The sequence below is a fragment of the Solanum dulcamara genome, chromosome 6, assembly GCF_947179165.1.
Source record: "Solanum dulcamara chromosome 6, daSolDulc1.2, whole genome shotgun sequence".
NCBI classification, from domain to species: domain Eukaryota; kingdom Viridiplantae; phylum Streptophyta; class Magnoliopsida; order Solanales; family Solanaceae; genus Solanum; species Solanum dulcamara.
Genome location: NC_077242.1, coordinates 11,239,577 through 11,258,873, shown reverse-complemented (window position 1 = coordinate 11,258,873; position 19,297 = coordinate 11,239,577). Strand labels below are relative to the sequence as shown.

The following is a 19,297-nucleotide window of genomic DNA, read 5'->3' as shown; positions in this document are numbered from 1 at the left end:
TTTTTAAAACGGACTAAAAAGAAAAGTAATTGGACGGGGAAGTAATTCAATGCTTAAACCAAACTTTCTCTGATCGTACAGCTTCTGGGGCTCAGTCTAGTATGGTTAAACATGCAAATTGCCAAGTACTACTCTGTACACGTGTTTATTAAGCATAGGCTAATTAAATATAGTTATGAGAATAAAAGTCATCTTGAATTTGTAAAAGCATTTAAAATGTAATAAATCAAATAGTATTATAGTAACTTATAACTTTTACAAGAATTAAAGAAACTATCGTTAAGCACATGATCAACTGACAACAAATTAGATACATATGATCAAATCTGAACTCTGTTATGTTTATTGACAACACAACTTATACATCAAATTTAGAAATTAACATATATTATGAGGTTAAATCAACTGTTTCTTTTATACATAATATTTTTATAATTGACCAATTACAACAAATAAGAAAAAGATAAGATTAGATGAGTTGATGAAGTAACATTATCTAAATCTGGATGAGCTTGATTGTTTGGTATTATGCTCTCAATTGGCACCAATATGTACAACATGTTTGTTTTCACCTGATTCAGATGTGGACTCTCCACTTATTATGGTTGTATTAGAATCAGCCTCTGCTGAATTTTGTATAACAGTCCTGGAATGTGGGATGTCATGCTCATGTTGCCCTTCATATGCGGTAATCACTAATTTTGGATCATGAGATGCCCTCTCAACATGCTTCTTTGCAGGGCAACCAGCACTCGAGCATCGGTAGTAACTCCTGCAGATAAAACAAGCTATATTATACAACAAGATTATACTGCAGCAAGTAGGCCTAATGCTCTTAATTTCTTTTTCTCTTTTAATCTGATGGTCTAGTGTTTCATTTATAGATTACCTCGCAAGATATGATTGTAAGACCAAATGGGAGGATTTAGTATTTTAACTTTTTCTTTCTAAAAAGAAGTTGTATCAAGAAGAGCGAACAGGACCCGTGAAAAAGTTATTCCATTTTCGGACTACTTTGGGACAACTTAAAAAGGAATGGTGGACATTCGGTATGATATGAAGACATCAAATTATTCTGATACACCACATTCGATTGCTATCGTTCCTTTCACGGGTCACAGTGGAAGAATAGGAATGCTTTGTAAACAATCACATTACAAGAAAAGAACTCAAGGTTGAGAGGTGATGAGAGGAAGCTTATTTTGCATGGGCAAAATTTTACAAACGTGTTCTTAAGAAAAGGAAATATTTACCTAGGATTTGGATTTCCTTTCACAAATTTTTGCCCATATTTGCGCCATCGGTAACCATCATTGAGTATATCCACTTCACTCCTACTTTGAACGATGCGTCGTGGTTCACTAGGAGACTTCATAGGTGGAGTCATGTCATCACTCGTAGGTACTTCTTTCTTCCTGTTGCAAAACAGTTGCACAACTATCAACTCTAAGATAGTGTATAGACCTGAACACTGAAGACAAATAACGAGGATTTTGACTTTCACATACCGTCTCTTTGAGTTCCGACTACCATTATTATCACCCTCATCTCCTGATTTAAGTGGCTTCAGGACTGTATCTTGTGCACTACCACCAGCTGATACAACAGCCGCTGAAATCAGGCTCTTCGATGGCTCGATAGATTGACATGCTTCACCAAGCGCAGTAGATTTCTCACCTTCAGCTAATTACGTCACTAATTAAAATTTATAATTCCTACATATCTAGATCAAACAAAGTAATTGACTCGGCCAATCTTGAGTACCTTCACGTGGTGTTCCCGTTGGCATGTTTGGCCATCTCATTTCCAAAGGCACTACAAGCTCAGAGGAGATTTGGGGACTATTTAGAGGTTTTGGGTGTTCATGCTTTGCTACATAGTGAATATTGGTAATATGCCCATCATGTGATCTCTCCACTTGTTTTTTTGCTAGACAATTAGGGTGAGAGCACTTGTAATAACACCGAGTAAACTCATTTCCTCTAATAAGTTTCTGACCATATTTTCGCCAGTTATATCCATCTTCAGATGGTTTTTCAGGTTCACTGGAGGGAGTGACTCCTTGATCAGATGCCAAATCCTGGACACTCGTATCAGGGTTCCGCCTAGCTCGCAACTTATACAAAGCATTCTCAGCTATTGTTGAAGAAGTTTTTAGTTCTTGATGAGGTTGAGATACAAATTCTTCCCTTTTCTGACTTTGTATTTGTTGTGAAGAATCTGAAGCCTTTCCAGGTACTAGGGAAATGTTTCCGTCTTTTACAGGAGAATCTGATTTACAAGATATAATGTATGGTTCCTTCTTTGGTAGTACAGAAACTCGACTAGATTCTGATGCACCACCCTCACTCTCGGGGCCCTTTTTCTGATGCACATTTTCTGTGTCTTTCTCTGGTACATTAGAAAAGGAACTATCTTCTTGGTTGGATTGTGACACATCATCCTTAGATATACCCATTCAACCTGAAAGAAGTATATGAAGTAAAAACAACAAAGTACAACATTTAGGGCAGGAATGAAATACAAGTATATTGGCATATGCAACATATAGATCCGCTAATCTCAAAAATGTAGCACACAAGTGAGGCGCCACTGTCTATTTTGAACATATCGGACATCAGTTTTTTTAGAGCATGACGAACCAATGACAAGTAGATATTAATAGCACACAAAGACAGATATATTATTCTGCATACAGGACTTAGTTTAAGTGGCAAAGATTGAGGAACTTCTGACTTAGGTCAGAGGTTTGACCCCTACACCACGCGAACTAAGCCGGGTCTTAAGTGGAGAAGGGTAGAGGGGTGAACACATTATCCCCGAGTTTCAAAGGCTGCGGTTGGTCCTAACGGTTGGCCCTGTCCAAATTTCTTGTTCATAAGAAAAAGGACAGATATATTATTTTACTTAAAAAGGATAAGAGCACATATTGAACTCAAGCAGACAAGATGTAGAAAAGCTATGGGAATTATAATAGGTATATGTCAGCTTTAGATTCTTTGTATCCATTTCACTTCATTCAAGTCTTATTCATTATAGTACTAAATAATTTGTTTTTTCAGGTAAATTAGGTATTAAAAAGAACTAATGTAAAATACAATACCTAACATAATGTAAGTGTAACAACAACAAACCAGCATTGTATATCCGAGACTTTGCCTTATTTAAGTTCTGTTCTTTCTTCTTTTTGGGGGGATAAATTTTATTCAGTTCTATTCTTAAATAAAATTATATTGATTTCGAGAGTTTCTAGGGCTTTTGCGACAACTTCCTTTATGTGATTTCGGGTTTCCCGTCTCCTTTTGAAAACATCAATCGTCATATTAATGCACATATAGACTGTTATGTGCATGAACATCTACAGAGAAACATTATCCTCTATGTGTTCTACTTTTCCCACCGTAAAATGTGATTATTTATGAATATACATTCACTTTTTTATGAGGTGGTATTGGGGCCAGTTTGCGTCCACCTCAACTATAATCGTATACCTGCTACCTTTCACCAGCACAAGGTATCGGGTAACTTTATCCAACAAGACTTGGGCAGATAACTCACATAGCGCTTTGCCTCCATTGGGAGCATACATCCATTTTAACAAACGTACTTTTATGTTAGACCTCTGAGGATGCACTAATTCTTTGGATCCAGCAGAACCCATAGCTGATTTGTTAGAATCACCAATGCAAAGATTCTATACCAAGACAATATTCCCAGTAGAAATCTCTATAACAACCATGAAATAGGTCAAGCAAACACATGAAGCAAGATATGTGATTAACCTAACTCGATTAGGAGGCAATTCTATCAATCCAACAAATTTAGTCGAAAGGTGTTCATGATATGATAAACAACGATCAACACTCTGTTTCATTAGAAATCAGCTAACTATTCTCTTCTTCTTTCTCTTTATCTTTTTGTACCACCGCGGTCCACCACAGCACTAAAATCAGTATTTCCAGTCACTGGCCTTTACCGGCATCACCACTAGTCCACCACCACCAGCGGCAACCGTAGAACCCTCCCCCTTGTTCCCTAAATCAAACCTCGTCAGAAGAAAAAGACTCAATCTCCAAAGAGACCCCTAAACCCATAACTCTTGCATGTTTACAGATCGGAAAACCCACTGATAACCATCTCTTTTCGGTGTTTCAACCCCCTCATCCCACAGCTCCTCCACTTTCAACCGACGAAAGCCACCAACAATACAAATTCAGTTTTGATTTTAGAATTTTGATTTTCGATCTGATTTACTTATTTAAAAATCGGCTCCTTCCTCTAATCCTATTTCGGCTCTTATTCAGGACTTATTTTATCTCTTGTTTCTCAAACGAAGAATTCTACTTAGCTATTCTTTCCTAAATTTTCCCTTTCATCAGTTCGTTTAGTCCTTCTGAATTACCTAAATTCTACGTCAACTGCACTTGAAAGGGATGCCTAAAGACATTACTTAATGAAATAAATTCTTTTAGAATCAACTTCAAACCATCTGCTAGAGGTTAAAACAATCCCACTACATCAAGCCCCTTTTGACGTTGCACTAAAGTCATTAATTTACATTCAGCTAGCACTAAAAAAGCTACTCCTAATAGAAGTGGTAGAATTATTCCAGGTATGTTAGCTGGAACAACTATGTACATTTTTTTTCACTCAATGTATTGGTATCAAAATGACAATCAAAAGCTATGACTAAAGCATCAAACTGATAATATGTATGATTCTCCAAAATAACCAAAACACTTTACAATCCAACACGGAATTAGAATTTTCATCGTAATTATCATAAATCACCAAATTGAGTGTGATAGAACAACCCCAACTCTTTTTGGATTGAGGCGTGGTTGATAAGCCGAGTGACTTGACTTGATGAAATATTGACATATCCAAAGTAGGAGGATGTTACCAATTATGATTCTTCTATTCCTAATTAAATGCTTAATAGTGAACAAATCAGTTGCAGAATAGTATCTAATTAAAGTTCAGAATCAAAGATAAAATAAACATAAAAAAGTGAACAATATTGGGGTTGATTTCTCATATGATCACTCAACTAAAAATTATCATCTGAGAATATCGCGTTTCTTCTTTTGAAATCATTTTTTTTCCAAATAACTATTAGTTGAGTGATAGACCTGAGAAATCAAACTCAACAATATTCTCAATTTCTCAACCCCCCCTCCCCAAAAGTGGTTAAAGAAAATGAATTAACAACAGCATAAGCAAAAACAGGAAGGCAAAAAAAGGTGAAATGAAGTGAGAAGAGAATTCTGACCTTGTTTTACAGAAAGCTTCAATTTTGCTCCTGTTTTAGGAGCTCAATCAAAATTGAGTTAAGCCAATTACTACTCTTTTCTTAGCTCCTCAGCACCAACAAGGATGTCTATGTCACTACTGCTTTTGTGTGTGTGTTTGAAAGGCAACTACTTCAACCTTTTTTGGGATTAATTAACAAGAATTTTATAAAAGAAGACTTTTGATGAGCTCTTTTTTCTGTTTTGGGGGTGTGAGAGAGCATCAATGTACCTTAGATTTAGGAAAGATTGTGATTTATTGAAAGGGGAATCCAATTCCTATGTTGGACTTTGCTACTGTTACAATATAGACACTTGTCTGGCAACGGAACCGGGAGCTACCGGTACTGGTACCGGTCCGTCATCGATTTTGTACCGATCCAATAGCTATCGATTATCGGATCATCCAGTACCGGATTTACGCAAAATTTTATTTGATTTCTGTTATAAAATAAGCTAACTTTGTAAATTAATTGGAAAGAGAGATAGTGAGATAAAACGAGAAAGAGAGAAAATTGCCTTGTATATATCTGTGTGTATTTTAATACCAAAACACAGGCATTTTATAGACAGAAAAAGCTAAAAAGTAAGAAAAATAGTGGGCAAATTGCCCACTTTAAGTGGGCCCCACACAAGAAAAAGCAAAGCAATTGCAAGTGGATATCCAATTCATTGTCCCACTTGCTCTTTAACACCCCCCTTGGATGTCCACATGAAATGTTCATCATTAAAACCTTACTAGAAAAAATCCAGTGGAAAAAGCCTACTGAAGGAAAAAGAGTATACACATCTGATAATACGCCTTGAGTGCTGCCTCATTAAAAACCTTACCAAGAAAACCCAGTGGGATAAATTTTTGGCTAAGGAAAAAAGAGTACAACGCGTATTTTGTTCCCCCTGATGAAAACATCACTTAATATCTCGAATACGATGCATTCCAATTTTGTATCTCATTTTCTCAAAGGTTGAAGTTGACAATGCTTTGGTGAACATATCTACCAAATTGTCACTTGAACGAACTTGTTGGACAATTATTTCACCCCTCTTTTGAAGATCATGAATGAAAAAGAATTTTAGTGAAATATATTTTGTTCTGTCTCCTTTGATGTATCCTCCCTTCAGTTGATGTCACGAACCAAGCCTAGGGCCTAGACGTGACATGGCGAATGAGGAACCCGAAAGTACCTCAATCAAGCCTCTTAGCATTCTTTTAGCTTTTCATAGGTAATGATGATAAATAAACAAGCAGAAATCATAATAGTAAATCTTCAACTTACATATGTCCAACAATACCTCTAACTATTAGATTTAACGGGGCTAAGACAAGTCCCTAGCTCACCTTCAATCATAATAAAAGAAATGCCATAGTAAAATATCTCAACATATCATAAGCTAGAAAGATAAAGGAGTATTGTTCCCGGAACATGGGAACTCACCAAAAATAGTCTTCAATGGAATATCAACTAGCCACGTGGAGGAGAACGAGAAGGAGCACTGGTCCCTACATGGTGATATCATGTAGGCAAAAGAGTATGCGTTAGTACTTTGAATGTACTAAGTATGTAAGGATGCATGAACATTGAGAAAACATTAAAACATTCATGTAATATGGAACATAATTTAATGTATGCATAATAAATCATATAGATATACTTTAAAACATTCATTTTGTGGGAAATTAACCATAACCGACATTTAAGACCATGCGAGCTATTACATGGAATCCAACATAACCCCCTACGTTGGCCGGGAAGACTACTTGCTAGGTAGAACTCCGTCAACTTCATTCATTTCTTTAACTTTAACTTTAAGGGCTATTTATGGATCCATTAGCCTAAGCCTACAAGGACTCCTATGTTGGCACATAGTTAATGAGACAAGGGGTTGCTACTAGGATTCCCTTACCGAATCCCACCTCAATGCCTCATTCGGTGCTAAGTCAATCCCACAGAATAGTTTAATAATTCAAAATATTCATAGCATATAACTTGAGAATTCAAACATCATATTCGGTAGAATAGCTCATTAAAACATTTGATAATTCAAATATGCAAGAATTGTCCTATTGCATAAAGATTCCATCATTCATATCATTTCATCATTCTTTCATTTCATAGGATTCCTTTTTTATCATAGATATTGATTTCATAAACATTTATTTGGAGTCAAACTTTCAAGTCAAACTTTATTAAAAACATAGTAAAACTAGGTGGGTTCAAATCACTTCAACTTGCAAATATGTATGTAAATAAATATACATAAATACTTTGAAATCCATTAATTAAAAATCATGCTTTAAACAACCCACCATGAATTTCAAGAACCTTTAAATAGATAAATAGAGGAATTACTTGTAAACCATCAATTCATACATATGAAATTATGTTGCATCAAAATAGAGCAATAATCATTAGTTTAACCATGATTCATACTATTAAGTAAAAATAAGAATTACCATAAGAAAATATTACTTGAAATCAAGAGACTTAATTGAAAGAGTTTTTGGACTACATGGGTGGAAGAACCCATGGATAAATACCCACATAACTTAGAGTAGAGCTTAAAGAAAATAAATATAATTTATCATATAATCAAAATAATTTAGACATGAGAGTGGAAGAAATACTCTCATTGAAGCCTTACATACTTGGAATCCGAAGCTTTAGTCGATACCGAAAGATTTAATGAACACTCTTGAGTCCTAACTTTTCTCCTCGCCGGAACGTTTTGTGTACTACCCGGAGTATATGAATCACCGTAATAGTATTTCTTCACTACTAAGAACTAAAACTATATTTGAGAATGTGTAAAGAAGTGTATAGAGAGAAGACTTGCTTGAGAAAGCTTGATGAATAAAATGAGGAAATAAGGTGGTATTTATAGGTGGGAAAGAGAGACCTAACAATAAATAAAATAATTATAAAGAAAAATCTAAAAATTTAATGGAATATATTGATGTCATGGATGATGTTAAATGGAGGACAATTTATGTCATGAGTGATGTCAAATGTATCTAGATTTTTCCATAGTAGGTGAAATGAGTTATCTTTGACAGAATACTCCTTTTCGGAGCTACGTTTGAACAGGATAAATTCCTTATTACGATTTGGTGTCTTCATAAGAATTGTAGATATAGAAGTCTAGTTTTATGTCGTTCAAGAATGAACCAATTTGGATAATCCTATAGTAAGATATGATTTTTCTTCTATAAATACTCCTTTCCGTCACAACATTCTGTCTTACAACAATTAATTTATTTGACCTACTTAACCTCCGAAACTTAAAATATGGTCTTCATAAGCGTTGTAAGTAATGATCTTGTGGTTACTCAGAAATTTGAATCACCCAATTTGGACAACCCTATAAAAGGTTATGCCCAAAATACAGAGGCTGTATCATTTTTAGGCAAGAATTGAAATATCGTATACAACGTTTTTAGGGGATGTTACAGTTGAACTATACATGCATTATTGTCTTCATACAATATTGTTGGAACGTCTCTTTTCAAAGAAAGACCACATGTTTCTTGAATGTGTTGAGTTATAGATCTTAACCAAACACATTCTCGACTTGCTTCATGAATGACTATTATCTCTGCATGATTTGAAGAAGTGGCAACCATAGTTTGCTTTGTTGAACGCCATAATATAGCTGTACCACCACATGTAGATAAATAGTCTGTCTGTGACCGACCTTTATGGAGATCAGACAAATATCCCTTATCTGCGTAACCAATCAATTGTGATGTGAATTCATTTGAATAAAACAATCCTATATCAATGGTCTCTCGGAGGTATCTGAATATATGCTTAATTCCATTCCAGTGTCTGCACGTTGGAGAAGAACTAAATCTAGCTAACAAGTTTACTAGAAAGCTATATCTGGTCTAGAATTGTTGGCAAGATATATTAATGCACCAATTGCACCAAGGTATGTATTTCAGCACCAATAAACTCTTCATCATTTTCATGAGGTTGAAATGGATCTTTATTAATATAAAAAAATCTCACAACCATTGGGGTACTCAATGGATGTGTTTTATTCATATAAAACCTCTTTAAAATATTTTCAGTATATGTTGACTGATGGACAAATATTCCATTTGTAAAATGTTTAATTTGTAGACCAAGATAAAATTTTATCTTTTTGAGGTCTTTTATTTCAAACTCTTTTTTCAGACATTTTACTGTCTTTGAAAGTTCTTTCGGAGTTCCAATAATATTCAAATCTTCAACATATAATGTTATTATGACAAATTTAGATTCAGACCTTGTCATAAAGACACAAGGGCAAATTGGATCATTTTTATATCCTTCTTTTAGCAAATATTCGCTAAGATAATTGTACCTCATGCGCCCTGATTGTTTCAACCAGTATAAGGATTTCTAAAGCTTTATTGAGCAAGTTTTTCGAGATTCCTTGTATGCTTCAGGCACTTTGAATTCTTCAGGAATTTTCATAAAAATATCGTGGTCCAATGAGTCATATAAATAGGTAGTGACCACGTCCATTAGATGCATTTCAGGCTTTTCATGAACTGCCAAATTCATTAGATATCTGAAGGTAATTGCATCTAGCACAGGGGAATATGTTTCCATATAGTAAATACCAGGCCTTTGTGAAAAAACTTGGGCTACAAGTTGTGTTTTATATCTTACGACTTCACCTTTTTTCATTTTGTTTACGCACAAAAACTCATTTGTATCCTACTGGCTTGACACCTTCAGGTGTTCGGATTAATGAATCAAAAATTTCACTTTTTCAGGTGAAGTTAACTCTGCTTGAATTGGATCCTTCTATTTTGGCCAATCATTTCTGTATATACATTCATCGACATATTTTGGACCTTCTCGGTGGTATCACCATTTGTTGTGTCTTAGGGCTCTTCTTGAGCACTTGCCTCCAAATTATGATCACCTTGATCATTTATTCCTTTCTTTTTTTGAGGATTTTTATTTTTGGACCAATTGGTCTTCCACGTTTTAATCGTGGCCTAGACTCATTTGCTTGAATAAATTATCCTACCGGGACATTAACTCGAACTTGAGCATTAGCAGCTACGATATGTGATTTAGTAACCCGTGGAAGGTTAGTAAATGCATCCGGCAGTTGATTTGCAATATTCTGTAAATAAATCATCTTTTGAACTTCTTGCTCACATTGATTTGTTCGAGGTTCTAAATGAGATATTGATAATAAATTCCAATCTATCTCATTTTCCAATTGCTTATGTTCTCCCCCTAATGTTGGGTATACTAATTCATCAAAATGACAATCAGCGAATCTTGCCGTAAATAAATCTCCAGTCGTAGATTTTAAATATTTTATAATAGAAGAAGATTCATACCCAACATATATTCCCAACTTTCTTTGGGGGCCCATCTTTATGTGGTGCGATGGAGCAATTGGGACATATACCGTACACCCAAATATTCTAAGATAGATATATTTGGCTCCCTTCCAAACGCCAACTGTAATGGGGAAAATTCATAAAAATTTGTTGGCCTTATGCGCACAAGTGCTGTTGCATACAAAATAGCATACTCCCATACTGAAATAAGATTTTTTTTCTCATTAGCAATGATCTAGCTATCAATTGCAGACGTTTAATCAATGATTCCGCTAGACCATTTTGAATATGGACATGAGCGACCGGATGCTCAACTTTTATTCCAACCGACATACAATAATCATTAAAGGATTGAGATGTAAATTCACCAGCCTTATCAAGACGAATTGTCTTTATTGCATAATCTAGAAATTGTGCTCTTAACCTTATAATTTGAGCTAACATTCTCGCAAAAGTCATGTTGCGAGTTGATAATAAGCACAAATATGACCATCTTGTAGATGCATCTATCAAGACCATATAATATTTAAATGGTGCATATAAAGGGTGAATTAATCCACATATATCACCCTGTATACGTTCCAGAAACGCAGGGGATTCAATTCCAACCTTAGTTGCTAATGGTTTAATAATCAGTATTCCATAGGAACAAGTAACATAAGAGAATTCCTTAGATTGAAGAATTTTTTGATTCTTCAAAGTTTGTCCATGTGAATTCTCAATAATTCTGCACATCATATTATAATCAAGATTGCCCAATCGGTCATGCCAAATGATAAAATCATTAGAATTAGTAAATATTTTGTTTACTATGGCATGTGATTCAACAGTACAAATATTTGTATGGTACAATCCAAAAAAAAGTGAAGGTAATTTTTCGTGCATAATTTTTTTCTTCATATTTATTTTAGTAATATAAATGTATTCAACCTTTCCTTCATTCGCAGTTTCAATATGATAGCCATTTTGGCGAATAACCTTGAAACTTAATAAGTTTCTTTGAGACTTACTATAATATAATGCATTATCAATTACCAATATCGTTCCTCCAGGTAGTAATAAGGCCATTTTTTCAGAGTCTTCAATCAATTTTGTACTACCAGATATTGTATTGACGTAGACTTTTTTCATAATTAAATGACAAAAATATTTCTTTTCTTTTAATATCGTATGAGTTGTGGCACTATCCAAAAGGCACATATCTTCATTATTTATCTTGGATCCAATTGAAGACTGAAAAATTTATTTATCTTCATAAAATAAAAATACATTATAAGAGATAAAATAAGTAACAATATTGCTAGAAAAATATATGTCTCTTTTTTTTCTTTTAAATAAATAAACGTAAAAAAATATGATAATCAAAAGTACATAAAAATAACAACATATTGTAAATCATATAATAACATGAAACATCAATTATAATCCTTAAAGAAGTCTTCAATATCAAAATGAGTAATATCATTGAGGTCATTAAAACCATCATCCTTCAAAGCCATATTTGCTTCAATATTATTATTATGCGAAGGTCCTACCTCAATATTATTTTCAAACGTCAAGTGTGACTTTATCATATTATTAGAAGAAGAGGCACCACCTCTATTTGCCTTTCTTTTGAATGAATTTTGATAAAGCCTTACAAAATATTCAGGCGTCCGACATTCATTTTTTCAGTGGTCTTTCATGCCACAACGGTGATAGTTACTTCTTGAAGGACCACTTTGAGAACTCATATTGTTCTTTCTTTTATGTTGACCACCACCACGATGATTATTATATCATCTTGTGCCATTGCCACGTCCACACACATTATTGTGGCCTTGATTTTTAACGTAGCAGTTCTAGTGGGACGGGTTTCATGATTTTTCATTAAAAGAGCATTATGTTGCTCAGCCACCAGAAGGCATGAGATCAATTTAGAGTATTTTTGAAAATCTTTTTCATAGTATTGCTGCTGTAATATCACATTAAAGGCATGAAAAATAGTTAGTGTCTTTTCCAATATGTCCTCATCATTTATAGTTTCCCCGCATAATTTTAATTGGGAAGTTGTTCTAAATACAACAGAATTATACTCAATTATAGTTTTAAAATCTTGAAACTGTAAGTGCATCCACTCATAACGAGCCTTTGGTAATACCGTTGCCCTGAGGTGGTCATACCTCCCTTTTAAGTCTTTCCACAATTCAAGTGGATCTTTCACTGTCAAGTATTCAACCTTTAGGCTTTCATCTAGATGATGACGAAAGAAAATTATAACATTTGCTTTATCCTGACTTGATGCTTTATTTACTTCAATTATAGCATTATCAAGACCCTTAGCGGTAAGGTGGATTTCAGTATCAAGTACCACGACAAATAACTTTTGCTAGAAATATCAAGTGCTACAAATTCCAATTTTGACAAGTTTGACATGATGAAAATTAATTTTAAAAATAAAGATAACTAAAATTAAATTTCTTCAGTAGATATACGTGATATAGAAGTTATCACGTGATAAAGAAACATGTGACCTTTCTTTGAAAAAAGACGTTCCAACAATATTGTATGAAGACAATGTTGTATATATAGCTCAACCGAAGGGAGGATACATCAAAGGAGACAAAACAAAATATATTTCACCAAAATTTTTTTTTACTCATGATCTTCAAAAGAAGGGTGAAATAGATGTCCAACAAGTTCGTTTAAGTGACAATTTAGCAGATATGTTTACCAAGGTATTGCCGACTTCAACCTTTGAGAAAATGAGATACAAAATTAGAATGCGTCGTCTTCGAAATATTAAGTGATGTTTTCATCAGGGGGAGTAAAATACGCGTTGCACTCTTTTTTTCTTAACCAAGGTTTTGTCCCACTGGATTTTTCTGGTAAGATTTTTAACGAGGCAGCACTCAAGGCGTATTACCAGATGTGTGTACTTTTTTTCTTCACTAGACTTTTTCCCACTAGATTTTTTTCTAGTAAGGTTTTAACGAGGCTTTTTATCATAAACATGCATATTTATGGATGTTTCTGATAAATATGTATATTATTTCTTGTAAAGTTTTTAATGAGGCGTATTTCACGTGGACATCCAAGGAGGAGTATTAATGAGCAAGTGGAGTAGTGGATGTCCATTTCATGGACCCACTAAGCAAATTGGCAACTTGCTCAACTTGTCCTCTTCTCATATTGCTATAAAAATGGTTATTCTTGTATGTGTAAAAAATTAAAAAAACACCTATACGTTTTCTTTTTCTTCTCCTTTTCCCTTCATTTATTTTCTCCATCTTAAATTGCTAAGTTAATTTATTTTGTAACATTTTCTAATTTTAGGCGCATTTGTAGGCATGCTTGATTTTTTTTGAACCTCCTTGATAAAATTTCTACCTCCGCCACTGCCCTAGATAATGCTTCTAATAATACATCTGCTGTTGATATACTAAAATTGGTACTTTGCCCTATTTATGATGATAGTTCTCATATTAGATGTGTTGCACACATATATAATTCAATTGTAGGAGATGGTATAGCATGATATAATAATAGTTGTATAAAATGTGAAACTGCATGTCATTTTATTTTTAAATGTCAAGTAAAGTCTATGAGTAAGTTGTAACTGCGTCATGTCTTGTCTAATCACCTCTCTCCAATATTTCTTCGGCCTACCCCTACCTCTTCTGAAATCATCTATGGCCAACCTCTCACACCTCTGCACTGTGGAATCTGTGTCTCTCCTCTCCACATGCCTAAACCATCTCAGTCGCATTTCCCGCATCCTGTCTTCCATTGAGGACACTCCCACCTTGTCCCGAATAGCCTCATTTCTAATCCTGTCACTCCTGGTTTGCCCACACATTTATCTCAACATTCTCATCTCGGCAACTTTCATCTTTTAAACGTGAGAGATCTTAACTAGCCAACACTCTGCCCCATACAATATAGCCAGTCTAACCACCACTTTGTAGAACTTGCTCTTAAGTTGTGATGACACCTTCTAGTCGCATAATACTTCGCAAAATAAGCCTCCATTACAACCGCCCGACCCCAATACGATGTGTGACATTATCATCAATCTCCCCACTGCCTTGTATGATAGACCCAAGATACTTGAAACTACTTTTCTTTTGGATGGCCTGAGAAACAAGCCTAATTTCCACTCCAACCTCTTGAGGTGTCTCACTGAACTTGTACTCTAAGTATTTTGTCTTGGTTCTACTCAACTTCAACCCTTTAGACTCCAAGGTATGTCTCCAATCCTCCAGCTTATGTTAACTCCGCTACGAGTCTCATCAGTCAGGACTATGTCATCCGCGAAAAGCATACACCATGGCACCTCACCTTGAATTTGTCGCGTCAATCCATCCATCACTAAGGCAAATAAAAATGGACTAAGAGCTGATCCTTGATGCAACCCCATTACAACTGCGAATTGTCTGAGTCTCCTCCTACTGTCCTTACCCTGGTTTTATCTCCCTCATACATGTCCTTGATCACCCTAATGTACGCCACAGGTACACCTTTAGCCTCCAAACATCTACATAGTATCTCTTTTGGAACATTATCGTAAGCCTTTTCTAGGTCGATGAATACCATATGCAAGTCCCTCGTCCTCTCCCTATACTACTCCACCAATCTCCTCATAAGATGGATAGCTTCTGTAGTTGAGAGTCCCGGCATAAATCCAAACTGGTTCTCTGAAATAGACACGCCTTTCCTCACCCTCATCTCCATCACTCTTTCCCACACTTTCATAGTATGGCTTAGTAGCTTCATACCTCTATAGTTGTTGCAACTTTGAATATCCTCCTTGTTTTTGTATAGAGGGATCATTAGCTTGACCTCCATTCTTCGGGCATCGTTACGGTCTTAAAAATGACATTAAATAACATAGTCAGCCAATCCAAACCTACCGAGCTCGCTCTCTTCCAAAATTTCCCAAGATTCTCATCAGGTCCGGTTGCTCTTCCCCAGCGCATCCTACGAACAACACCCTTAACCTCCTCGACCTTAATACTCCTACAATACCCAAAATCGTGATACCTCCTTGTATGTTCTAAATCTCCCAATATAATGTCTCTATCCCCTTCTTCCTGAAAGAGTTTATGGAAGTATGATTGTCATCTCTGTTTAATGAGAGTCTCATCTACCAATACTTTTCCATGCTCGTACTTAATGCAATTCACTTGATCCACATCGTGTTCCCTTATCTCCCTCGCCCTGTCTAGCCTGAACAATTTCCTATCCCGTATTTCTCTTCTAGTTCAGCATAAAGGCATTCAAAAGCTGTCATTTTTACCATCAAAACCGCTGACTTCGCCTCCCTCCGTGCTATCTTATAAAGTTCCATATTCGTCCACTTCTCCACCTCATCCTTTGTTTCTATCAACTTCGCATACGCCATCTTCTTTGCTTCCACCTTCCCTTGCACTTCTCCATTCCACCATCAGTCTCCCCGATGCCGACTACGACTACCTGTCAAGACTCCCAATACTTCCCTTGCTAAAACCCTAATATAATTAACTATCCTATCCCACATACTGGTCGCATCCCCACTACTATCCCAGGGCCCTATATCCTTTAATTTCTCTCTCATCTCCAAGGCACTAGCTGTAGTCAAACTCCCCCATCTGATCCTAGGTCGATCATCCCTGACCCTCTTCTTCCTCATCATCTTGATACCTAAATCTATCACCAAGATTTTATATAGGGTTGTAAGGTTGTCGCTCAGAATGACCTTAAAGTCTTTGCACAGACCTTTATCATTCTACCTAAGGAGTAAAAAATCTATCTGAGTCTTAGCCATCGAACTACGGAAGGATACCAAGTGGTCCTCCTTTTTTGGGAAACTTAAATTGGTTATCACCAACCCAAAGGCTTTTGCGAAATCCAAAAGTGAAAATCCTCCTCCATTTCTGTCCCCGTAGTCAAAGCCTCCATGCACATCATCATAACCTCCTGAAATAGACCCGATGTGCCCATTGAAATCCCCTCCCACGAAAATCTTCTCAATATGAGGTATGCCTCCCATTAACTCATTCAAATTCTCCCAAAAGCGCCTCTTTCTCCTCATCGCCTAAGCCCACTTGCGGCGCATAAGCACTAATAATGTTCAAAGTGATCCCTTCAACGACCACCTTAATCGACATCATCCTATCTGTGACTCTCCAAACCTCCACCACCTGATTCCTTAAATCATTGTCTACTAAAATGCCTACCCCATTCCTATACTTCGATCTACCAGAAAACTAAAGCTTATACCCGTCTACCTCCTTAGCTTTAGGACCTACCCATTTGGTTTCTTGGACACAAGCTATATTAATCCTCCTCTTTTTAAGAATCTTAACTAGCTCTATGGACTTTTCCGTTAACGTCCCAATGTGCCAAGAACCTACTCTCAGTCTAGACTCTTTTTTAACCTCCTTACCCCCATCCTCGTTCCTGAACGAGAACATGACCCTAGTCTATCATCACTATCCAATGCCACAAAAATGCGTATGAAGTAATAAATTATTCAAAGGTCTAAAGTCAGCAAAATGTAACTACAAGTGTATGAACAAAGAATAGATATGAAAATCGGAGGTACCAACTCCAGTTGAAATAAACCTGGTTGTCGTCGAAAAACACTATTCACATCGAAGTTACTGTTTACGTCGGAATTACTGTTCACGTCGGATTGTCAAGATGATGTTCACAATGACCTGGTTGCCGGTGTTACCTTCTTGCGATGATCTTGTTGCAACTTAATTTTGAGAATTTCCAACAACCCACTCCTACTTTCTTCTAATTTCTCCCAGATCTGAAATAAAAAATCAGACCAAAAGCCAAAATACAAACACCAAAACCAGAAATGTTCACTGAAATTAGGAAAAATCAGCTACAATTCCACCACCGACAGCTGCTTCGTATCTCCAAAACCGAAAATCCTCTTCATTTTCTCTCAATTCAGGAACTTAAAAGTACTGCAAAAACTCCACTACTAGCTCACTCATCCACTTCTAAAGAATCCGCCAAGATTTATCACACTACAACACAAAAATAAAACTACAAAATCGACCAAAAAATACCAAAAAAATTTGAAAGAAACTGAACAGAAACTCAAATACAGAACAAACCCTTAATGGGTTTCGAAGATCTAATGGTACTACAATTCGTTTTATATTTTTAAATTGTGTAAAATATTATTATATGTTTGAAAAGTTGAACAGACCACGTCTAATATTCTTTCTTCTCTAATAAACTGATTAACGAAATCTTAGTCACCCTCTAACAATAAGGGTAATATATTCTTCAAAATCTTAGGTGGTTACAAATTCACAAATTAGATGGTTAAAAAGTTGGGTCCTTCAGTTTTACCAAATATTTGTGCTATTTCCACTAAAAAAAATTATTTCAGAAATAATCAAAGATTTAAAAATTTCATTAAGGAAATGATTGAAAGATTTTAAAAATATTTTTTTCCTATTCCTTAAATCTATTTAACTGCTTGTTTATTAAACCCAACACACAAAGAAGCAGGTGCATCACTAATGGTTGAAATTTTTTATTTAAATTTAGATATTCAAGATGACGAAGAACCTAATTTAACAATAGTTAAAAATAACATAAAAACTAAAGCTAAAAAATTATACGACTTGTATAATTCTGGTAGATTAAATGAAGTAGCACATCCTGATGAAGAACCAAAAATATCTAGGTTTAGATATGAAGATAATATTGATGATATGTTAGAAAGTTATCTTGGTCTTACTTTATAATGAAATGAATTTTGATGAATATCTTAATTAGTGAACGGAAAACATTAAGGATGCACAAGGCAAACCTCATCTTTTGAATTGGTGGAAGAATCGCGGCAAGGCTTTTCCAAAACTTCAACGGGTGATTCGAGATGTGTTAGCTATTCAAGCATCTTCAGTAGCTTCAGAGAGAGCTTTTAGTGCAGCTAGATTTCAAATAGGAGAGCATATGCATTCGTTAGCATCAGACAACTTGGATCTATCAATCTTGTTTAGAGATTGGATCAATGCCGAGCGAAGGAATTATGGGCGTCCAAGTTTACCTGCCCAATTTGAATATGATGTAGATAATATTTTGGTAGATTCTAGTTAAGACGGCATAGATGCATTGGAAGAACAAGCACTATAGCCACTTTCAGAACATGTTACTAAATAAATGTTAGAAGATTTAAGACGAGACTATTTTCAAGACTACAAATATTACTATGATAATTCAAGGTCTGATTAAAACAGAACTATTCCTAGAAGGTGGTTGCATAGATTAGGTCATCTTCTAATATTTGTAAATTGTAATACAAATTGTACTACTTAATTTTTTATGAATAAAATTATAGGTTATTCATCTTAATTTTTTTTAATTATTTTCTTCAATTTAATTCAAGTCTTTTTTATGTATTTCAATTTTCAAATGTTTCAAACTATAAAAGTGTGAAATTTTTTAATTCAAACTTAAGTAAGTTAGAAATAGTTTGTAAATTTTAAATTTGAAAATATTTTAAATACAAACTTAAGTAAGTTAGTAATAATTTGTAAATTTTAAATTTGAACTTTTAACACTTAAGAGTTTCAATTTTAAACTTTTAAAAAAGTCTAACTTATTAAGTTATACTTTTGAAAGAAATGTTAAATAAATTATATGTTTGAAAAATTTTCAATCATAA

The 19,297-nt window shown here is 35.0% G+C and overlaps 1 protein-coding gene across 3 annotated transcripts; it reads right to left on the bottom strand.

Annotated features, from left to right (window-relative positions):
* Positions 1-291: 291 nt before the first annotated feature.
* On the bottom strand, positions 292-17,746 carry LOC129891946 (probable WRKY transcription factor 20). 3 transcript variants are annotated; one of them, XM_055967446.1, is made up of 5 exons: positions 17,207-17,746; positions 1,765-2,463; positions 1,509-1,683; positions 1,254-1,415; positions 292-772 (listed from the first exon to the last, which is right to left on the bottom strand). In XM_055967446.1, the coding sequence occupies exons 2-5, from the start codon at positions 2,456-2,458 to the stop codon at positions 535-537; spliced, it is 1,269 nt and encodes a 422-aa protein (XP_055823421.1). In that variant the 5' UTR covers positions 2,459-2,463; positions 17,207-17,746; the 3' UTR covers positions 292-534. The 3 variants fall into 3 exon arrangements, with proteins under 3 accessions (XP_055823421.1, XP_055823420.1, XP_055823419.1); XM_055967445.1 differs by having other exon boundaries at positions 17,227-17,746; XM_055967444.1 differs by lacking the exon at positions 17,207-17,746 and adding an exon at positions 5,273-5,754.
* Between the last annotated feature and the right edge of the window lie 1,551 nt (positions 17,747-19,297).